The sequence below is a fragment of the Megalobrama amblycephala genome, linkage group LG13, assembly GCF_018812025.1.
Source record: "Megalobrama amblycephala isolate DHTTF-2021 linkage group LG13, ASM1881202v1, whole genome shotgun sequence".
NCBI classification, from domain to species: domain Eukaryota; kingdom Metazoa; phylum Chordata; class Actinopteri; order Cypriniformes; family Xenocyprididae; genus Megalobrama; species Megalobrama amblycephala.
Genome location: NC_063056.1, coordinates 38,680,493 through 38,704,866, shown reverse-complemented (window position 1 = coordinate 38,704,866; position 24,374 = coordinate 38,680,493). Strand labels below are relative to the sequence as shown.

General features: G+C 32.9%; 1 protein-coding gene across 1 annotated transcript; it reads left to right on the top strand.

Moving 5' to 3' along the window:
* Nucleotides 1-348: 348 nt before the first annotated feature.
* Nucleotides 349-8,990, top strand: LOC125244224 (free fatty acid receptor 2). The gene is made up of 2 exons (XM_048154272.1): nt 349-619; nt 7,180-8,990. Exon 2 carries the CDS (start codon nt 7,243-7,245, stop codon nt 8,221-8,223), a length of 981 nt encoding a protein of 326 aa, XP_048010229.1. The 5' UTR covers nt 349-619; nt 7,180-7,242; the 3' UTR covers nt 8,224-8,990.
* Nucleotides 8,991-24,374: the final 15,384 nt, after the last annotated feature.

The following is a 24,374-nucleotide window of genomic DNA, read 5'->3' as shown; positions in this document are numbered from 1 at the left end:
TCTGAACAGATGTACTATCTCTGGAATTGTTTAAATACAGTTTGTTTTAACAATCTGTGCGTACTGTTTACATCGCTCCAGTTTGAAGGACAGAACAATTCATGGCATTGTTAGACATGCATATGTGTAACCCTGAATCATGCTAAACATTCAACATGATATTTATGCCTCACTAGAAAATAAATAATCACCAACAAAACAATGCATCTTATATACAGACAAAAGGCATTCCCGTTCGGTTGCTCGCTGGTGTCATTGTCAGTAGATGTGTATCAGGCATGTGCAGGGCCGAGAGTCACAAGAGTCAGTAGGCTTTAGTCTGCCTCCCTCGTCACAACATTCCTTGTCTCTTTCCTATGACAACAACTGCTTTTTTAATACGTGATTAACTTGATCTATATTGTACAGTGCCATTATCATCAATCTCTCTCTTTTTTGGCATGAACTTTTTTGATAGGCAGACCACTTATGCTTTGGTGCCGAAGTGGGAGGGGTGACAGAGTGAAGCACAAGGAGCTGCCCGAGGAGAGCAGAAGCAATCCCGTGAAACTGGCCAAAATGTGGAGTGCGTATGTGATGTGTGGAGGCAGCGTCCCGAGTCGACCCACGGTTTGCGAAGGTATGTTTACAAAAGAAGTAATTTTTTGTCAATTATTCGGCAATTAAAATGTAGAAATGTATTTGTTCAGGCCTTATGGTGATATGGTTAACGTGAAGTAATATTCTTAAGAAAAGTCCTTAAATAATATTGCATGAAAATCTACTTAACCCAAACTTGTGAATAATTTTGTGCAAGTTAATTTTTACTTTGTTTATTTTCTTTTTGGAAGCTGTAGGGAGGTGGTTGCCGTTTTCTTTTTTGAATATACTTTTTAATCCTTTTTTTTTTTTTTTTTGGGACCAGACAGCGAGACTGTTCTTTTTATTTTATTTTGTTACTTTATGTAGATTATTTTTGGGAGTTAGTAAATGTTTTGTTTGTTTTGTTGGCCTTGACCCCTGTTGAAGTTCTGTTGGCTTCCTTCACTCTAAAAAATGCTGGGTTAAAAACAACCCAAATTGGATTGAAAATGGACAAATTGGGTTGTTTTAACCCAGTGGTTGGGTTAAATGTTTGCCCAACCTGCTGGATAGTTTTATTTAATTCAAATATTGTTTAAAAATACTGTATTGTTTGCTTAAAATGAATCCAAAGTATGTTGGAAATAAAAATGTATTAATATGTTTAATAAATGAACATTTATAAATACGTTTAATGAATAATAATTAAACAATAAACATTTATTCAATTGCTTATTAATAAATGTTCAACTTTTGATTATTATTGTCACCTCTAGTAATTATGTCTGATTTTTAATTTACAACCTATTTTGGGTTTATTTTAAGCCAGCCACATTAAATAAAACTGCCCAGCACTTTAGGCGAACATTTAACCCAACCGCTGGATTTGTCCATTTTCAACCCAACTTGGGTTGTTTTTAACCCAAATTTTTTTAGTGATGCAGGGTTTAAATGAAAATAAATAAATAAATAAATAAAAATTGAATGGGTTCACTCCGAGCAGAATCAGTATTTTAACGTTTCTGTTCATGCATTACTTTTATAACATTATTGTCCTGAAAACGGTTTGATTAGAAAAATACTGTTTAATAACGTTATTTTTTAGCCTATACTTGATACCAGAGCCAGAATAGTACTTTATACTAAATAGCTTTTATCAAAGAGCTTGTGACTAAACCTCATAACTCCATTGAATCCTCAAACTGTCGACAAAACCTCATACAGAAGCACATGGTGTGAGAAGAAGGCAAGATTATTTGCTTTAGTAATCTTATTTAAAATGACACGAACTGTACATAAAATATGTGTATAAAGGTGTAGAGAAGACTTTTGTCAGGTTTTATGAAGTTTTTTTTTATTTTGTATGTTCAGAAATTCAGTTTTTCTTTTCGTTGCCTCTGGGCAACGTTGTGTGATAAGGGGTATTTTCAAGGATGTTTTGGATAATACCTCACATTGGACATAATGTGTTATAAGAAGGGAAGATGCAGGGTTCCTGGATGTGCAGGAACACCCAAAGTGATGTGAAAAAATTGTAACATACACCTCTGTTTCACAGCAGAGAAGAAGTGCTTTTTGAAGTTTCATACGGAGTGAAATCTTATTACATGAAGTACATTATATGGCATAGCACACTACATGATACAGACCTATGCATGTATCAAATTCAATATATCAATGTCTTTCAAGTCTTTTTTTCCCTTTTTACTTAATGATTTCTTGACTTTTTTTTAAATTTTTTATTTGATTTTGATGATCATGTTTTCATGTGCCATCAACATGTGTGCAGTAGAGGGTTAATAATTTAGTGGATGATTCACATATTTACACCATTCATGTGTCTAATCAAATTATGTTTTTTTGATGATTTTATCAATGCATTTGGGACAAATGATGATGATGCTCATTGTCATAGTTGAACTCTGACCAGCTGGGTTGATCTATAATTACTTTAGCTGACTCAGTTTTGCTCATTTCTTCCCAATATAGCAAACAATGAATGAGGGAACTAGTGAGTGTTTTCAGATCATTACACAATCAAATTTTTTGCATTGAAATGCAACATTATTATCTGTAGTAAAGTGTTCTGCACGTCATTGTGAAATGACTGAATGTCCTACTTTTGGGGGAGTTCCATGACAACAGGGATTTTCCAAGATTTTAGCTGCTGCATGAAGAATAGACTTAAAAGACTTGATAGTGAACTTCTTTTGTATTTCATTCAACCTGGACAACTGAGATTTCTAAATTCCTGCTTGAAAAAAAAAAAAAAAAAAAACGGAACGCTTCCAACTCTTGCAGAAAACGCTGATTTCACCAAGATGGCAAAGCATGACATCATGCATACATGGCGGCACCCAGGGAGATTGACATAGCATATGATAAACGTTCATGTTTAAGCAATAAAACTACCCCAATCGGTCAAAGCCGATGATAATAAAAGCAGTTTAGCAAACGTTTGCAGAGACTGTAAATGATCCTCTGCTGATAATCGCACACCTGTAGAATAAATGCTTGCATTGAATAACATCGTTTATCACAGTTTGGTTGCTAGGAGATGATTTTGTTGACAATCGGACATCTGCATAGATGTATTGCTGATTTGAAGCAACATGGGGTTCTAAATAGAACCATAGGGTTCTTGACTTAATTTTAAAGAATGCTTTATTCCAAAAAGGTTCTATATAAGAGGAAATGTCTTAAATGATTGCATAATACTTTCATGTTTAACAGGTTATTATTTTTTCTTTCTTTTTTTTTTGGTAGTGATAAAGTATGTTATGAGCTGTTTAATTCATAAAATGTCATTAAAATAAATGAAGACAAAATTAATTAAACTAAATCCATAAAATGATCCCATGATGGGAACCCAAAAAAGGTTATTTTAAGTGCCTGAAAGAACCCTTTAAGGTTCTTTTCTTCTAAGAGTGTATATACAGAAAGGCACTGTATAAATAAAAATAACTCTTTATTGGTATCTACGGTTCCATGAAGAATCTTTACTATCATTGGGACCTTTACATTGCACAAAAAGTTCTTTATAGTGGAAAAAAAGTTCTTTAGATCATTAAAATGCTCTTCAGACTATGAAAAAAAAGGTTCTTTTAAGAAATATTTTGTGAAAGATCCTTTGGGCAACCAAAAACAGTTCTTCTATGGCATCTCTGAGAAAACCCACTATTGAAACCTTTATTTTTAAGAGCGTAGAAGAACCAGGTTCCCAAAAGGACCTTTTTCAGTGAACAATTTCTTAAAAGAACCATTTTTCAACCTTTTGAATAGCTTCCATGGATGTTGAAGGCTTTTAATGGAACCAATACAAACTTTTATTTTTAAGAATGTCCGACTTTAAGACCAGAAATCAGATTTCAGGCAGGAATATCCCACTTTAGATACAGCATTATTCCCAATTCGATTTCTGGGGATGTACTGAGATTGTAAACGCAGTCACATGGTAATCTTTGAGAGTCTGTAGCAGTGATGCTGAGCGTTAAAGTGAAGGAGAGGCCAGACTGATTCATTACCCTCCCAGTGACACTCACGTATGCGAGCGCACACCCATCATCTTTAAACACATCTCCCACACACCCTGAAGGAGTATAAATCCCGATAAGACTACATAGGCTCGCTCACATGAGCGCTAGAGACTTGTGTGCGAGGCGCATGCCAGGTTGGATCCAGTCATCATTCTCATTTATTAATTTTCCCTTATCAGTGTTCAATATTGAAAATGGAAAGCAAACAGCTGGTACGGAAGTTATACCCTAGTCTCTATTGAAAAGCAAGAGAGAGTCAATACAGAAGCACAGTCGAGAGGTCTACTGCGCTCCGGGGTGAGTTTGTCTTTTTGTCTAAGAGCAGGGATCGTTTTAAGCATACTAGAGTTGTTCTCTTAATGCTTGCGTAACTTTGTTTTTCCTTCTTCATGAAGCATTGAATGTTTGAATACTTCCTGTAGACGTTTTCCAGTAATAATTGCTAATTCTGGTAGCAGTGTGTCGTTATTTGGGAGGATAGTCTTTAGGAAATCTGTCTAATGCAATGTAATTTAAACAGAGTAAAACATGTTAAACTGAGCCAAGAGTGCTGCACTTTTAAATCATAATATTCAGCAAAATATTTATACAAGGAATAGGGGGTTTGTTGATCTTTCGGCTGAGTTTTCTGTGGGCGCAGATTCCTTTTGGGCCTGGTCATCATATACTATAGTTTTATGAAGCCTAGTTATTGTTTGACAGTTCTTATACCGACACAGTGAGCTCTGTTTGATCTACGTCCGGGTGTCCAATCTTGCTCCTGGAGGTCCACTGTTTTGTGATCCTAATTAAACACACCTGAACATGCTAATAAAAGTCTTAAGGAAACTTGCAGGCGAGTGTGTTGGAGCTAAACTCTACAGGATATTGGTCCTACAGGAGCAGGATTAGACACCCATGATCTATGTTATGGACTATAACAGCATTATCCCACAGATCTTTATATAAATTTGGATATATATATTATATCAAACTTTATCCACATACATACAGTGCACTCACATAAAGCACTGCATATACTGCATAGTAGATTTCAACTGCCTGGTTTACTGTATTATCACTCAACACATTCTGCCCGGCCCAAAAAAAAAAACTTGCTGTTTGGATTTAATTAGGAAAATACTTAAGAGTCTATGACTGGATCATTATTGCAGTGATTATTATGTTTCTAGCATGTTATATGTATGGGAACCTAATTTAACCCTGATTGATGGAGTGTGTAGCTTTTCATTTCTTAAACAACCATGTAGGAAGACACATCATGGCCATATTCCAGGATGACAATGTCAAGGATTCATCAGGCTCAAATTGTGAAAGAATGTCCTGACCTTAAATTCATTGAAAGTTTTTGGGATGTGCTGGAGGAGACTTTACAGAGTGCTCACCTCTTGCACTGTCAAGATCTTGACCAAAAATTGATGCACCTCTTAATGGAAATAACATCACAACATTTATTTCCATCAAGAGGTGCATCGATTTTTGGCTTTGTCTTCCTGGAATATGGCCATGATACGTCAAGTTCCTACATGGTTGTTTAAGAAATGAAAAGCTACATACTCCATTAAAAGAACAGTTCTCAAACATATAACACGCTAGAAACGTAATAATCACAGCAATCATAGACTCTTAAGTATTTGCCTATTTAAAATCCTAACACTGACTTTTTTTTTTTATCCTGGCAGTGTATATATGCACTTGTATAGGGCGATATATAATATAGTAAATCTCAATTTCGGTGATATATAGCAAAGTGTCAACTGCTTGATTGATTGTATCATCGCTAAATCTAACTATATTATTGCTAGGGTTGCAAAGGGGCGGAAAATTTCCAGAAACCTTCCATGGAAAGTTAAGATGGGGAATTAAATTAAAGGGAATTAATTTTTTTAATTATGCAAACTATCATATACAAACATAAATATAAACATTTCATTTGGTCATAAGCAGACATACATGCAAATTAATACAAATTTCAACATTTTTTACTTTAATTTATTAGTGAGTAGATCTTTAATCGTTTCTTTCATTGAACAAATAAAACAAATAAACATGAATGTTGAATAAACACATTCCATACATCCAACAGTGTAGCATTAGCCATTAGCCACAGAGCATATAGCCTCAAACTCATTCAGAATCAAATGTAAACATCCAAATAAATACTATACGTATGCGATTAGACATGCTGCATGACGAACACTTTGTAAAGATCCATTTTGAGGGTTATATTAGCTGTGTGAACTTTGTTTATCCTGTTTAAGGCAAGCGCGAGCTCCGGGGGCGGGGAGCACGAGAATTTAAAGGGGACGCGCAGCCTGAATCGGCGCATTTATAATGATGCCCCAAAATAGGCAGTTAAAAAAATGAATAAAAAAAATCTATGGGGTATTTTGAGCTGAAACTTCACAGACACATTCAGGGGACACCTTAGACTTGTATTACATCTTTTAAAAAGACGATCTACGGCACCTTTAAATCTGGTTGTTTTAACCATATTTAAATTCCCTGTTATAAGTTAACCTGCAATTTTCAAATTTCCAGTCTATTCCCATTAATTCTCATTAATTTTAATGGAAAGTTTCCAACTTTGAAAATTCCTGTAATTTTGCAACCCTAATTATCACCCACCTAGGCCTATATATAAAGTTGTATATACAAGTATGACCAAATGTAACCCCTCCTGTTCGAACCCTCCACTCTAAGCGGGACTCAAACCCTGGTCCGCCGGCATGGGTGTCGGGCGCTCTAACAAGGGGGCCAAAGACCGCAGTCTCTAACGTCAATCGCTAGAGCGCCTCTTGAGATCAGGAGAGTGAGGTTTACATGCACAGCTCTTACCGGCCTACGTCCATTACAAAATGCAGTATACTTGCGTAGGATGATATATACTATACAGCAAATCTCAGCTGCTTGAATAATTGCATCATCTGTAAATGTAAACTATATTATCGAGTAGCTCTAATCTGCTTAATATGACTAAGGCATGAAGGTTTTAAGATATTATAAACATTAATGTCGTGATGTTCTATAAAGCTGCTTTGAAACAATGTGTATTGTGAATAAATTTGACACGACTTTCCAGGACTGAAACATCCAGCTCTACCGAGGCCTCCTTCTCCTGTGGACCGTATGGAAAAGAGCAACCATGCAAAACTGTGATTATCATCTGTGTCTCACCGTCTACATCTTCACCTTCATCACCGGCTTCCCGGCCAACATCTTGGCCTTCTACACGCTCAGCCGCAAGGTTTGGAGGAAGCCGGCTCCCATCGACATCCTCCTTCTCAACCTCACCATGTCAGACTTGCTCTTCCTCATCTTCTTGCCCTTTAAAATGCAAGAAGTGGCCAATAACATGGTATGGAATCTCCACTACTTTCTGTGTCCGCTGTCTGGCTTTGTCTTCTACATGACCATCTACAACAGCACCTTTGTCCTGACCGCGGTGAGCGTGGAGCGCTATCTTGGCGTGGCGTTCCCGATTCAGCACTCCCTAAGGAGAAGACCCCTATACGCCGTGTTTGCCAGCATCTTCATGTGGGTGTTTTCCATCCTTCACCTCAGCATCGTCTACATCGTGCCTTACTACAACCCGTCTGGGACAATACCGCCATCCCGCAATGTCTGCTACGAGGGATTCACCGACGCTCAGCTCAAGATCCTCCTGCCTGTGCGTTTGGAGTTGTGCGTGGTTCTCTTCTGCATTCCCTTTCTTATTTGCAGCTTTTGCTACATAAACTTCATCCACATCCTCTCAAGGCTGCCGAACATCGGCCGGCGGAGAAAGTTGAGAGCGATCGGATTGGCTTTGGGGACGTTGGTGGTGTTTGCGCTCTGTTTTGGACCCTACAACGTCTCCCATGTCGTTGGCTTCATTACGAAGAAAAGCCCAGATTGGAGAGACAAAGCCCTTCTTCTCAGCACGTTCAATGCCTGCTTGGACCCGTTTATTTTTTACTTCACCTCCGCGGCTGTTAGAAACACACTTAGTGCAATGTTGAGGGGCATTTGGGGTAGATTTAACTGGTGCCAATGCCCACAAATTTTATGGAGCTCCAAGAAGGAACCTTCTGAAATGGAGAAAAACAGCCTCCCGAAACCACAGGAAGTCACAAATGCACTTTGACCAAGTTTTATTTAGGCCAGAGAATTATTTTTGTACACCAATGTTGTTCTACTTCCTTGTAAGATGACGGAGGCGATGCGGAATGCCAAAACAACACAACTCACGTGCTGAGTGTTATCTTTGTAAGAAAAGGGAAAACACGGCAATGAAACTTGTGTGTACATAAAGGGACTGAACTGAGTGTTGGCAAACAGAGGATAAACTTCCCTTTGTATAGAGTGTTTATTCATCCATGGTGTGAGCTGATTCTAATAACAAACTTGTCAGCAATGACTTTATTTAATATAAACAGAAAGCAGTACGAGGACATTGATCACTGGGATAAAGGAGCCACAACTGCCAGCCATATGAAGGTCAACAGAAAAGCACGATCACGTAGCTACTTGAAGGGTTTTCACTTTTGAGGACGATGCTTATCTGGGAACTGACAATGCGGTTTTCTGATGGTTTGTGTACGTGTTTGATCAAAAGTGCATGATAGAGACTTCTTCATTTTTTAGTGTCCAGGAAGTGGCAAAACATACACCACAGAAATTAATGATGAAAGAAGAGACACTCTTGTTCAAGGTTCACTGGGGATCTAAATAGATCCCTCGGGTTCAATTTTAAAAACCCTTGGTTTGATATAAGGAGAAATGACTGCATAATACTTTCATGTTTAATGGGTTATTTCAAGTATGTTTATGAGCTGGTTAATTCATAAAATTTAATTAGCAAAATTAATTAATTAATTAAAATTAAATCAATAAAATCAACCCCTGAAAGGTTATATGAAGTACCTTTTCTTCTAAGAATGTAGAAATGAAGAAATCAAGCTCTGTACAGTTAGCCTATTCCCAATTGATTTAAAGCTGAAGTGTGCCTGCATTCTGATGTCAAAATAAGCCAGTTTATAGATTAAAGGGTTAGTTCACTCAAAAATTAAAAATTCTTTCATTAATTACTCACCCTCATGTCGTTCCACACCCGTAAGACCTTCATTCATCTTCAGAACACAAATTAAGATATTTTGATGAAATCCGATGGCTCAGTGAGGCCTGCATAGCCAGCAATGCCATTGTAACTCTCAAGACCCATTAATGTGCTAAAAACATATTTAAAACAGTTCATGTGAGTACAGTGGTTCAATTTTAATATTATAAAGCGATGAGAATATTTTTGCTAAACTGCTGAAATCACATGACTTTGGTGCTCCGAATCACTGATCCGATTCATAAAGCTCCGAAGCAGTGTTTTGAAATTGGCCCATCACTATATTGTTGAAAAGTCATTATTTTGTTTTTTTGGCGCACAGAAAATATTCTCGTCGCTTTTTAATATTAAGGTAGAACCACTGAACTCACATGAACTGATTTAAATATGTTTTTAGTACATTAATGGATCTTGAGAGTTACAATGTCATTGCTGTCTATAGAGGCCTCACTGAGCCATCGGATTTCATCAAAAATATCTTAATTTGTGATCTGAAGATGAAGGAAGGTCTTACGGGTGTGGAACGGCATGAGGGTGAGTAATAAATGACATTATTTTCATTTTTGGGTGAACTAACCCTTTAAGACTGATTTTGTGGTGCTTTCTGAATTCTGAGTTTTTGGGGAAAGCACATGGTTACACTTTCGATAGTCTACTTTAGACATTTTACTAAGTAACTTTGCATCTACATGTCAACTAACACTCATTAGAGTATTAATAGACAGGTTAGGGTTCGGGTTAGTAGAATAATATGGCATGTACCTGCAAAGTTACTTATAGTTAGTAGAATGACTGATGGGGAGCATAAAAATAAAGTGTTAGCAGATATTAAGCAGACAGTCCACTAAAGGCCCGTTCACACCAAGAACCATAACTAAAGATAACGATAAAGTTTTAAAAAACATTCTAGATATAAAAGAATAGCACTGTCCACACCACAGCTATAACGATATAGAGAAACGATATCATTGGAATGAGTTTCAGAACGATTTTTTCACAGCTGTTGAATGATAAAACACTGACAGCCATTTAGAATATATTCTAAATTAAAGGGTTAGTTCACCCAAAAATGAAAATTCTGTCATTTATTATTCATCATGTCGTTCTACACCCGTAAGACCTTCGTTAATCTTCAAAACACAAATTAAGATATTTTAGTTGAAATCCGATGGCTCAGTGAGGCCTGCATAGGGAGCAATGACATTTCCTCTCTCAATACCCATTAATGTACTAAAAACATATTTAAATCAGTTCATGTGAGTACAGTGGTTCAATATTAATATTATAAAGCGACGAGAATATTTTTGGTGCACCAAAAAACAAACAAAATAATGACTTATATAGTGATGGCCGATTTCAAAACACTGCTTCAGGAAGCTTCTGAGCTTCGGTTATGAATCAGCATGCCGAATCATGATTCAGATCGCGTGTCAAACCATCAAACTGCTGAAATCACGTGACTTTGGCGCTCCGAACCACTGATTCGACACAAAAGATTCATAATGCTCCGAGGCTTCATGAAGCATTTTTCTTGTTTTTGCAATTCCACTTGGCACCACTAGAGGCACAAAATGTACACACTTCACCTTTAAATGCATTGTTTATATATGTAAATAAAAATGTAAATGTGTCATTAAATAAAACACTGTATTAGAGCACAACTGTGCCAGAAGGACTGAATCATCTGGAGTCTTTCTTCATATGTCATAAAAAGTTTATGGCGTATTTCCTCTCTGTCCGTAATAACTATTAACCACTAATCTTGTGTCTCTGTTATAAACCCGACAAATATTTGCGAAGGGTTATTGTCTTCGACTACCGAGCCGAGCAGGAGTGTACTGTATGTACAGATCCAGGAGCACGTGTGGAAAACGCTTGAATGTTTGGCTTAGTTCCTTATAGAGGAAACATGTTGATATAAACAGTTACTGCTCCAGTTTGGAGGCAAATTCTGTAATAATAAAGAGCGAGGTGGAAGAATGTTTGACTCATCACATATACACAAGTGATCTGGTGTATTTCCTCTCTTTTCAGTTCAGCTAGTTTCACAAGAGCCAGACGTTTGACTGTCGACATAAATTCTGGCCCATATTAGAGCTGGTTCAGGCCAACACATTCAAAACTATGTCAGCCTCTATGAAATGTACAAATCATGGAAATTGTGAGAAGAATTTCTGTGCATCTAAAATAAGTAGCCTACTGATTATTTCATGGACAGAAAACAGTGGATATTCTTTATACTTCCCTCTAAATGCTTCAAACTCATTTTGAGTGTCTTTCAAAGGTTTGAAGCCTTTTTTTAGAGATTTTAACAAATCAGTTTTGGATGTCTCAAAACATCAGGGGCCACAAAATATTCCTAATAAAATAATCCTGAACTGCTATTTTCATATTTTCTTACCTAAGAATATTTTGGAAAAACCCATCCACTGAATGTGTAAATGAAAATGTGCTTTTTCCTAAAACTCCTAAAAGAAATCATATCGTCTTAAAGTTAGAATAACCTCCAAACCCAAGGTAAGATATTTAATGCATTCACTGGGTTGTTTCAAATAGCATTACAACATAACATTAGCAACACATATTACATATTTTATAATCTAACAAGTAAATTCTGATATGACGGTTAATGTCATTAAACATTTCATACACTTAAAAAATGATTGCGAGGTGCTTTCTACTTAAAAAAGGGTTAATAGATGGACAAATATATTGATTTAACAGTGTGAAGTTTTAAATTTGTTGTATAAGGTATATATAGATATATAATATATAATATATAATACATCTACCACATCCATCCATCACAAACATATTCCACGTGGCTCTGGAGGGTTAATAAAGGCCGGCTGAAGCTAAGCGATGCGTTTGTGTAAAAAAAAAAAAATCCATATTTAACAAGTTATGAAGTAATATATCAAACTTTTTTAACACAAACATATGGAAGAGGATTAGGGCCAAGCAATAATAAAAAAACAAAACCATCTCGAGATTAAAGTTGTTAAATTTCGAGAAAAAAATCGTTAAATTACGAGAAAAAAGTCGTTAAATTATGATAAAAAATTCGTAATTTAACGAATTTGTTCTCATAATTTAACGACTTTTTTCTCATAATTTAATGAGTTTATTCTCAACATTTTATCTCAACTTTTTTCTTGAAATTTAACGAGTTTTTTCTCGTAATTTAACGAGTTTATTCTCAACATTTTATCTCGACTTTTTTCTCGAAATTTAACAAAATTTTTCTCATAATTTAACTAATTTGTTCTCGTAATTTAACGATTTTTTTTCTCATAATTTAATGAGTTTATTCTCAACATTTTATCTCGACTTTTTTCTTGAAATTTAACAAGCTTTTTCTCGTAATTTAATGAGTTATTCTCAACATTTTATCTCGACTTTTTTCTCGAAATTTAATGCGTTTTTTCTCGTAATTTAATGAGCTTATTCTCAACATTTTATCTCGACTTTTTTCTCGAAATTTAACGAGTTTTTTCTCGTAATTTAACGAGTTTATTCTCAACATTTTATCTCGACTTTTTTCTTGAAATTTAACAAGCTTTTTCTCATAATTTAATGAGTTTATTCTCAACATTTTATCTCGACTTTTTTCTCGAAATTTAATGCGTTTTTTCTCGTAATTTAATGAGTTTATTCTCACCATTTTATCTCAACCTTTTTCTCGAAATTTAACGAGTTTTTTCTCGTAATTTAACAAGTTTATTCTCAACATTTTATCTCGACTTTTTTCTCGAAATTTAACAACATTTTTCTCATAATTTAACTAATTTGTTCTCGTAATTTAACGATTTTTTTTCTCGTAATTTAATGAGTTTATTCTCAACATTTTATCTCGACTTTTTTCTCGAAATTTAATGCGTTTTTTCTCGTAATTTAATGAGTTTATTCTCAACATTTTATCTCGACTTTTTTCTTGAAATTTAACAAGCTTTTTCTCATAATTTAATGAGTTTATTCTCACCATTTTATCTCAACCTTTTTCTCGAAATTTAACGAGTTTTTTCTCGTAATTTAACGAGTTTATTCTCAACATTTTATCTCGACTTTTTTCTCGAAATTTATCAACATTTTTCTCATAATTTAACTAATTTGTTCTCGTAATTTAACGATTTTTTTTCTCGTAATTTAATGAGTTTATTCTCAACATTTTATCTCGACTTTTTTCTCGAAATTTAATGCGTTTTTTCTCGTAATTTAATGAGTTTATTCTCAACATTTTATCTCGACTTTTTTCTTGAAATTTAACAAGCTTTTTCTCGTAATTTAATGAGTTTATTCTCAACATTTTATCTCGACTTTTTTCTCGAAATTTAATGCGTTTTTTCTCGTAATTTAATGAGTTTATTCTCAACATTTTATCTCGACTTTTTTCTCGAAATTTTACGAGTTTTTTCTCGTAATTTAACGAGTTTATTCTCAACATTTTATCTCGACTTTTCTCTCGAAATTTAACAACATTTTTCTCATAATTTAACTAATTTGTTCTCGTAATTTAACGATTTTTTTTCTCGTAATTTAATGAGTTTATTCTCACCATTTTATCTCAACCTTTTTCTCGAAATTTAACGAGTTTTTTCTCGTAATTTAACGAGTTTATTCTCAACATTTTATCTCGACTTTTTTCTCGAAATTTAACAACATTTTTCTCATAATTTAACTAATTTGTTCTCGTAATTTAACGATTTTTTTTCTCGTAATTTAATGAGTTTATTCTCAACATTTTATCTCGACTTTTTTCTCGAAATTTAATGCGTTTTTTCTCGTAATTTAACGAGTTTATTCTCAACATTTTATCTCGACTTTTTTCTTGAAATTTAACAAGCTTTTTCTCATAATTTAATGAGTTTACTCTCAACATTTTATCTCGACTTTTTTCTTGAAATTTAACAAGCTTTTTCTCATAATTTAATGAGTTTACTCTCAACATTTTATCTCGACTTTTTTCTCGAAATTTAACAATTTTAATCTTGAGATGGTTTTATTTTTTTATTATTGCTTGGCCCTAATCCTCTTCCATATGTTTGTGTTAAAAAAGTTGGATATATTACTTCATAACTTGTTAAATATGGATTTTTTTTTTTTTTTTTTTTTTACACAAACGCATCGCTTAGCTTCAGACGGCCTTTATTAACCCTCCAGAGCTGTGTGGAATATGTTATAAAGCTTGGATGGGTCAGGATATTTATTAATATTTCTTCGATTGCGTTCATCAGAAAGAAGAAAGTCATATACACCTAGAATGGCTTGAGGGTGAGTAAAGCTTGGGGTCATTTTCATTTGAAAGTAAACTAATCCTTTAAGTAAATTCTTGAGAACTGCACAAGAACTGCACAGGAATTTCAAGTAACGTAGTTAGCAAATGAAACCTTATTGTAAAATGTTACAGAAGTTCATGAATATGTTCCTAAGAACTTTCTTTCTACAATGATTTTCATCAGTCCGACTCTAGAACATAATTGCATGTTTGCACATCTTGAAGTTATGAAGACACCTAATTTTACATACACAAAAAGTTTTCTATATGCATCTGATTTAACTGAACTTATCTTGGATCTCATTCTACAGCAGTTCTGTTTAAGACATCTAATTTTCTTAATGTTTCTACATCGCACAAGATTCATAATGCTGTCAACTTTATTTCAGGATCTAACCACTATAAATCATTTAAATGATTTCCATTTTCTCGCTCCTACCATCACCACCATTACCTGCCCACCTGCAGTAATAAATACACTCGGCACAGGAAATGACTGCAATTTTAAGAATATTCAAGCATCCAGTCACTTCACTGGGTTTTTCTTCTGAAGAAAATCAAGGCCTGAATGTGTGAAGGTTTCTCAGGAGCTGAAGAGATGAACTGTAGTAAAGAGTGGCTTCATATTCATGTGCTTATGAAACAATGATTTTCCATGAGTCATCAGGAAACACACACACACACACACACACACACACACACACACACACACACACACACACACACACACACACACACACTGCCAGGTTAGTTGTTCCCATTATAACCAACAAATTTGTCTTAATAGAAATGGTGATCTGATCTGTAAATCTGAGATTCTCAAACTCTTTTTGTCAGCTGATCCCCTTTGACATAAAATATTTACTTGATATACCCCCTGAACTAATTATTATTTCAATAATTTAACAACACATTTGCATAATCACCGTTCTCTGATATTTTTTGTCACATGAAATGCAAGTAAACAAATAAAATATTTAATCGTTCAAATGTTTGATTTGGATTGTTTTTTTTTTTTATTTTAAAATTATTTATTATTAAAACAAATAATTATTATTCATTTTGAATTACATGTAAACATTTATTACATTACATATACAAAATTAATTAACATTAATTATGTATTTTGATTTAATTATTACCATTTTAATCAATAAAATACTATATAGAGAAGTACTTTTTAAAATAGTTAAATAATAAAAAGTAATTTAACGATAATTAAAAATCATTATTATATTTATACATATACATTTTTTAATTTCATTTATACATATACATTATATTAGTATATAATTGTTAAATATACACTTGTATTTATTTTTTATTATATAACTATTTATAAATAATTAAATACACACACATATATATAGATAAAATTGTTTATTACAATTATAATTATTTTATTTATTTATTTATTTATTTATTTATGTTTATTTAATTATTACATTTTTATCAATAAAGTACTATATACAGAAGTAATGATTAAACCAAAATAAATAATTTAATTATATATATATATATATATATATATATATATATATATATATATTAAAATTGTTATATTTATAAATTCTTAATTATGTTTATATATTATTAAATATAAAATTATTATTTTATATTATTTATAAATAATTAAACATATATATTAAATGATTTATTATTAAAATATAACTATTATTACTTTATTTTTAATGTATATATTTAAATTAGATATAAATATACAATTATTTAGTTATTTATTTTGATTGAATTATTACCTTAAATAAATAAAGTACTATATATAGAAGTACTGTATTGATAAAAAATTTAATAATTAAATCAAAATAATAATTATTAATTAGAATAATAAATAATAATGAAATATAAAATATACATTTTAATTCATTATGTGTATATAATTAATAAATAAGTAAAATTATTTGTTAAGTATTATTTATTTTGATTTAATTAATTACATTTGAAACAACACAGTACTTCATTCCACCCTTCAGTGCATGTGATATCAGAGAGATCACTTCATGTATTTCCTACGACAGTGATGGCAATATGCAGTTGTGTTATAAGGGTCAAACTCCTTCTGTGTGGATGCTGGATTTGGGATTTGCCATCCCGTCCGCTGACAGACCTCAGTAAGCAATGAGACGTCCGGCAGAGTCTTTTGTCGGCAGGATGACATTCAGCAGACTCCATTCAGCTGTGTTTGGATTAGAGGGAACCTGCAGGAGAAAATAGGCTCTAGAGGGGTCATCTGGAACAGACCAAAGATAAACACAAAAACTGCAGAAGTTCAGCATCCTCCATCACTTATGTAACTGTTGATTAAATATTTTGTCTAATTTGATGATGCTTTGCAATTCTCTCAGCTCCATTGTACCATATTTAAATCGATTGAGCAGATTTTCCCTCATGAGCACACTCTCTCCAGAGATGTTAGGAAATTGTAATTACCGCATTATGTGCATTCGAGTGATTTTGGTTGGAATAAAATGGATATATTGGGCAATTTATTTACCTTCCCCAAAAAACATAGCAAGCTTTTTAACAGTAGTACGATATAATGAAGAGGAGTGCATTAGGGTTGATGCTTCATTTGGGTATTTTATCATTCTGCAGCCACAGAGAATGATGGGAAATGTGGAAACCTGTACCATAGTATGCAAAAATATTGATTCAAACTTCACTATCTTTACAATTTGCCATGATTCTGAGGTTACATGCTGTGTTTCGGCGCAGCGCCACCTACTGGTCCGGAGGTACAAAAATGGCTATTTTTTAGGGCTGGGTATTGACACAATTTTCACGATTCGATTCGATTACTATTCACATGCTTTCGATACGATTCGATTACGATTACGATTTCAATTCGATTCAATTCGATATCGATTATTTTGGATGTAGTATTTCAGTTACAGTACATGGCTAATTTTTTAGAGGAAAAAATCTCTCAACTAATGCTGTAAACTACACATGAGAGTCAGCTGGTACTACTACAATAATACTGAAGGTTAAATTAACTTATTTATATACAAACACTTAAATTACACTCAATGATGTTTTTATTATAAATAAAGTTTAGAATTACATAATCATATTTCTACTCCAATTCGTTTTTTTGAAATATAAACATTTAAATCACGGCTGTCATAACTGATTTATTCAAACATGCATTAAATATTGAAGAACATTAAAAATTATAATGAATATGTAACGGTGCATAGCTATATTTATCAGAATGTTGCTTTCTAGAGCACTTTTCTATCTGACTAATGAGTTTATGGTCACTGAATATGTTCTTCTGAGGTAAATGTGACGTTACGTGACATTGTGTTTTACTGACGTCTTTCCGAGGTTGAAGCACTGATTGAGCAATTACACAAGACATGATACGGATTTCAGTAAGTTGTACTGTATATTTTAACATACCTTCAGATGTTCATGCATGTTTATTTGGCGCTGTAACTGGTATTAAAGCGGAGGAGAGGATGATCACATGCTTCTCTTTAACTGAGGCGCTAAAGCGATCTGTCACGCCACATTAAACAGCGCCAAAACGGTATTTATTTGTTGAATCTCATAATAAGATGGATGTCATTTGAAATCTGAGACTTTGCTTCATATCAAAAGAAACAAAGCACAAAGATTAGTGCGATTTATTGGAAGGGAGGCGCTACATATTCTGCTCAACTGAAAACAGACTAGACTAATCGATTCTTGGGATTTAAGAATCGATATCGGGTCGTAAAAATGAGAATTGATTAAAATCGAGAAATCAATAATTTTTACCCAGCCCTACTATTTTTGCTTATAACTTGTGGGAAAGTTATGAAATTTGGCACACTGATAGAGGTCAGTCTCAACATTAATCACACCAATTTTGGAGTCTCTAACTCAATCCCTCTAGCGCCACCAACTGTCCAAACTTTCACTCATGTTTATGCTAATAACTTTTGAACCGTAAGGGCTAGAAACAAAATTCCTTGGCTCAAGATGATTCGATATGCTTTCATGAAAATTTCAGCGGACTGGTCCACAATAGACGCCTAATAGACACTCCTGTGTGTATCTGTGTAAGCGCTCAGTGAAGAGCGTCATTAATGACAACGTTTTTGAAGTGTTGATCATTGAAGCCAATCACAGACATATCTGATGAGCGCTTGAACACAAGAGCCAATCAGAGGTGTTTACGAATCCGTTCAAAGCGTCACTTTTTTAACATTTCAGTACAAACTAGGTACTGAAGTCGGTGCATTTGACAACTCTAGAACCAGATCATCTTCAGACCATGCTGACACAAAGTTGTGGAATTCAAGTCGATTTGTCAAACCGTTTTTTTTGTAGCGTTTGCGAAAATAGACGTAGGCTCTATCTCCTCTACGCTTTATTGTATTCAGACCAAATTTGTTCCAGGCCAAGCATGACCTGAGGTTATATGCTGTGTTTCAGAACAGTGCCATCTACTGGTCCGGAGGTACAAAAAATGGCTATTTTTGCTTATAACTTCTAAACGGTTTGTCCAAAAATCATAAAATTGGTCTCGTTAGATTTGAGGCGTCCAATCTAATTTTCCATGTCGGACATTTTGGGCATCAGCCATTCTGAATGTTGTAGTAAAATGCTTTATTTTACGAATGCATGAACGTATCATTACGAAATTCGGTATGGGTCATCGGCACGATGCCCTCAAGGAGTCTGAGAAGTTTCGGACCAGCGCCACCTAGTGGTGAAAAAAAAAAATATTTACATGCTTATAACTTTGGATATGGTTGACTTATTTTCACTTATTTTCCTGAATCCTTGCAGAGTCAAGTGATACCAAACATGCTAGGTTTTGCTTTAGTTAGTGCAACGTCGTGATTTAGTGTTTAACAACATTTGCAAATATCTTAGAAACCGTTAGTCTGATCGAGACAAAACCAGCATAGAAAAATTTAAAACATAGGTCGTTGATTATACACTAATGGCCAAATGTCAAAATTTTGATAGTAAGTGGCAAAACAATGCAATCATTGTTCAATTGTGGGTCATTTTTAATGTATTCATTTTTAATTTAGACATATAAATGTCTAAAACTATGGATATTTTTACCAAATTTCACATCTATATATAGGGACATTCTGAGGACAGACACAAAAAGCGGTGGGACTGCACCACTTGGTGGCGCTATAATTGAACAAAACATGAAATTGGCTCTAACTGCAGCACTGTTGGTCTGATTGACTTAAAAATTGACATTCAGTGCCTTTGTCTCAGTTGCTATCAGTCCATTATAGTACATAATACATTATACCTTATAATAAACCCCCATAGAAAACGTTTGAAGCTGTGAGCTCTTTTGTAATAGTGTAATGTGAATTAACCCCATTTCCAAGAACTGAACCAAAGATAAAATATTCCTAAAATGAGTATTGCAAAACTGAAATGTTCACATGCCATTTTAATTCAAATGCTGAATCAGTGAAATGATTTTGATGCTGTTTGATGAAAAGACAAAGAAATGCTTGTAGAGCAGAAGTGACACCGGACACACCTACAAACACATCATCACACATGCTACAGCCGCGTCACTGACCTGATGGTAAATCAGCCTTACAGAAACTCTCGTGGTTTTGCTGAAGCAGCTGAATGTAGAAATCAGGTTATAGCATCACATCGATTCAGGAACATTCAGGCCTGTGTTTCTGTAGTTTCTGTCATTTCACTTCCCCTCTTGGGTCAGTCTGGATTATTCCAGGAAAAATTCTGTCAAAATAGAGAACTAAATACAAATTAGTGGGTTTTATTTTTGACGGTGGTCGCTTTGAGGTTCAGCCTTCCTGTTTGTGTACAACATATTTACGATACATATAGTCGACATATAGCTCATTTTGGCTGCTGGAAAAAACAGTGTGTCTACATCAGACAGATGTCAGACTGTTAGATCTTATTTTTCAGCTGAACTCCTCTGACCTAACATATTTTCTTGAATTAACCCTGACGTTTTAAATATTTCAATCATTTAATAACACATTCACATGCTTACAGTTCACTGATGTTGGTTAATGTCACATGACATGCAGGAAAACAAATAAAATATTTATTTTTTATTATGTGTTTTTATTTGGATTGTTTGAATTTGTAAATTAGTTATTTATTAATTATTATTATTATTGATTAATTATGTACATAACAAATATTAAATATGAAATGAAATAAAAATATTAAATTAATTGTTATATGTATTATTACCATTACAAAATGCAATTTAACTGGATAGTTTTCATTTTTAAATGATATATTATTATTATTAATTATTATATGCACATAATAACATTATTAAAATTAATATAAATATTACATCAATTGTTATATGGATTATTAGAAATCCAAATAAAGTGCTTTATTTAGAGTTTTCATTTTTAAATTATTTATTATTAAAATTATTCATAATAAAAATTATTAATTATTATTATTGATTAATTAAATAATTATGTAGGTAATATAATTATTAAATTAAACATAAATATTAAAATAATTGTTATATGTATTATTACCAAACAAAACAAAAAATGCTTTATTTGGATAGTTTTATTTTTTATTTTTTTTAAGTATTAAATTATCAATTAATTAATTAATTAATTATTAAATTATTAACATTTATATAAATATTAAATTAATTGTTATATGGATTATTAACAATCCAAATAAAGTGCTTTATTTATAGAGTTTTAATTTACTTAAATATTTATTATTAAAATTAATCATTGATTAATTATTATTTTTGATTATAGTTGGTTAATTAATTAATTATTCAAGAACTTAACATAGTTATTAAATTAAATATAAATATTAAATTAATTATTAATTATATGTATCATTACTAATCCCAAAAAAGGGCTTAATTTGGCTAGTTTTAATTTTTAAATAATTGATTATAATTATTGATTATTATTAATTCATTAATTTTTATATGTACTGGTACATAATAATATTATTAAAATGAATATACATTTTTATATTGATAATTAACAATTCAAATAAAGTGCTTTATTTAGAGAGTTTTACTTTTTAAATGATTTATTATTAAAATTAATTATTATTATTGATTAATTAATTATAATATATACATAATATCATTATTAAATTAAATATACATATTAAATTCATTGTTATTTTGACTTTTAACAATCCAAATAAGAGTTTTATTTGCAAATCTTTGATTTTAAAATTATTTCTTCTTAATATTAAACTTATTTATGAAATTAAATATTAAAATAATAATTATATTAATTAGTTATTTGCATTTCATCAACTCGCATATCCCAGTTTTATAGACATTCTAAAATCTTGATTAAAATAAGGAAGCTCTTTCTCAGCATCTCGTTTGATCAAGATGTAGCAGGAATTTCTTAATAGGTCACAGGGAATGCTTCACTTCCATGTCCAGGTGTCTGGCATTGAAGTGTCTGACCTCAGGAGAACAAAAACAGCTCGTAAAATGTCACCGAAGCAGGTCTGTTTTCTTTAATGAGCCTTTCCCTGGATGTTTCTAGTCAAAGAACTGGAAAATGCCAGTGTTGTTTTCTTCTCAACAAATGATGTGTGAACATAAATATGTCTCAAGGCTGGAGAGGAATGATGGCTTTTCATGAATTTACAGTCATTAAAAACAAGACGAATTGTGTCACTGTTCAACAAAGTTGCTGAATGTTTATTGCCAGTGAAAACTTACAATTTCCCATGTCATGTCAATTTCAAATATCCATGTCATTACAGTGCAGGCCTCGACATCGTGAACCAATTGCAATATATAAAGTTGACTAAAGTTAAAGTTGGCTATTTGACCTTGTTGACCCAAATCTGAATAACTCATGCATTTATATAACGTCAATAAAACGTATTTGAACAAATATTTTGAATTGAATGTTATGAACATTAAGGCTTTTGCACAAAATTGGACAATTTTATGCTCATTCAATATTATTCCAAAATGGCTGCTTGCAATACAAATATAGATGGTATCAGGAAACGACTGAAGCTGGTGTGAAAAATGCAAACCCTGTACTTTGAGGAAGAGATAAGAACAAAAGAAAGAATGACAGAAAGAAAGAATGGGGAGGGGGAAACAACAAGGACAGAGAAAATAATTCTCTTTTGAAGAATAAATTGCTGAAGTAACATTATAACAGCATTTATAGAAGCACAACATGTTAAAAGACTTTCTCACATCGTTGGTAGTTTGACGTCCTGAAAAGAGAAACAGTGTGATTATTTTAAAACATGCACTGAAAATGTTTCTAGACCAAATTATTTTCATTTAGAAATTGCTAGTAAATTTCACAAATAATTAGAAACCTGAAAGCCTGAAACTGTATTTTGTTTGTAAAACATACTTCAATAATCTTTGTTTTATTTACAACTTCAAAAACTTCAAAATCATTTTTTTTTTTACAGTGTAGATGACCGTAATGGTGAGTAAATTACACACATCACATTTATAGTAATAGTTTAATTTCTTCCAAACCTGTATGACTCACTTTATTCAGTGGAACACAAATGACAAATTTAGCAGAATTTCCTTTTGCACAATGAATGTCAACGAAGGGCTCCAAAATGACGAAAAAGCAAGATGATTTAATAGTGAAGAACGCTTTAAATTTTAGTCTGTTTTTACAAGACTGTCAAAAGACCTGAAATATAGTGCACACTGCTTTTAAAGTGGTTTTAGGGCATTTGCTGCAGCATGCAGACAGTCTCATTCACTTTCATTGTACGGAACAGAGCCTTATTTTGTGTTTCGCAGTCGTGAAGAATGACACGAGGATGAGTCTGTGATGACAGAATTGTCACTTTGGTGTGAACTTTAATGCTGAATCATACTGTACGTGTATGACTAGCACGCAGCCCTTCTCAACCGCTCTTATTTGGCAGTTTATTGTGAGATGTGCATCTTGTGTGTCGGAGGAAACTCTGCAGAAATTTATCAAAACCGCAGAGATCTTTAAAAAGCCTTTCTTCCTGCATCTGCAACATATACAGAGTAAAGAAAGAGAAGTAAAAACACACAAAAGTTATTTTAAAAACAACACTTGGTTTTATTTTTCTCTTATTTCAATTATTCTCTCTGTGGATTAAAACAATTGCACACACCTAAAAACATTTATTAACTATTAAATGATTAAAATTGTTAAAATGTATTAATTATGATTATATTTGTTATTGTTAATTATAATAAATTAGTATAGGCCTATGTATACAATATATATATATATATATATATATATATATATATATATATATATATATATATATATATATATATGAATTTCATATATATATATATATATATATATATGAAATATAAATATTAAATGAATTAACCCTGGATTTTCCTGATATATTTCTTGACATATTAAATGTACACCATGTATCTTTTGGCCCTCTAGCGGTTAAAAAACAGAACTGCAAGAACACTGTTTTGGTTGTGCTTCAGCTGTGTGGATGAATGTTTATCCTACTGCTGCTTTTAAACATTCACTACTAGTGCTGTGTTTGACATCGCCCCCTAAACCCTCGTTCACTATTCCCCGCATTAGTCCACTAATATAGTCCACCTGAAGGAGTGAATGAAAACGAGTCGGCTGCTGCTTTTGCATAGTTTGTGCTTTCTGTTTAATAATGAACCTTAAACTGGCAGCTCCTGTAGTAATGAAAAGATTTATCTTGAAACCAAACCTTAATTAAACAATTTAATACTCACTTAAAAATGAGTTTATACCTGTATGATATTACGCTGTACCCACATTGGATCAGCGCAGGTGGATGATTCAGCTGTGGGCGCCATCTTCTGGTGAGATGCAGGAATTCATTCGGCACGCGACCCTCACAGTGCATTATGGGTATTCTCTAGCTGTTGAGCGTACATCAG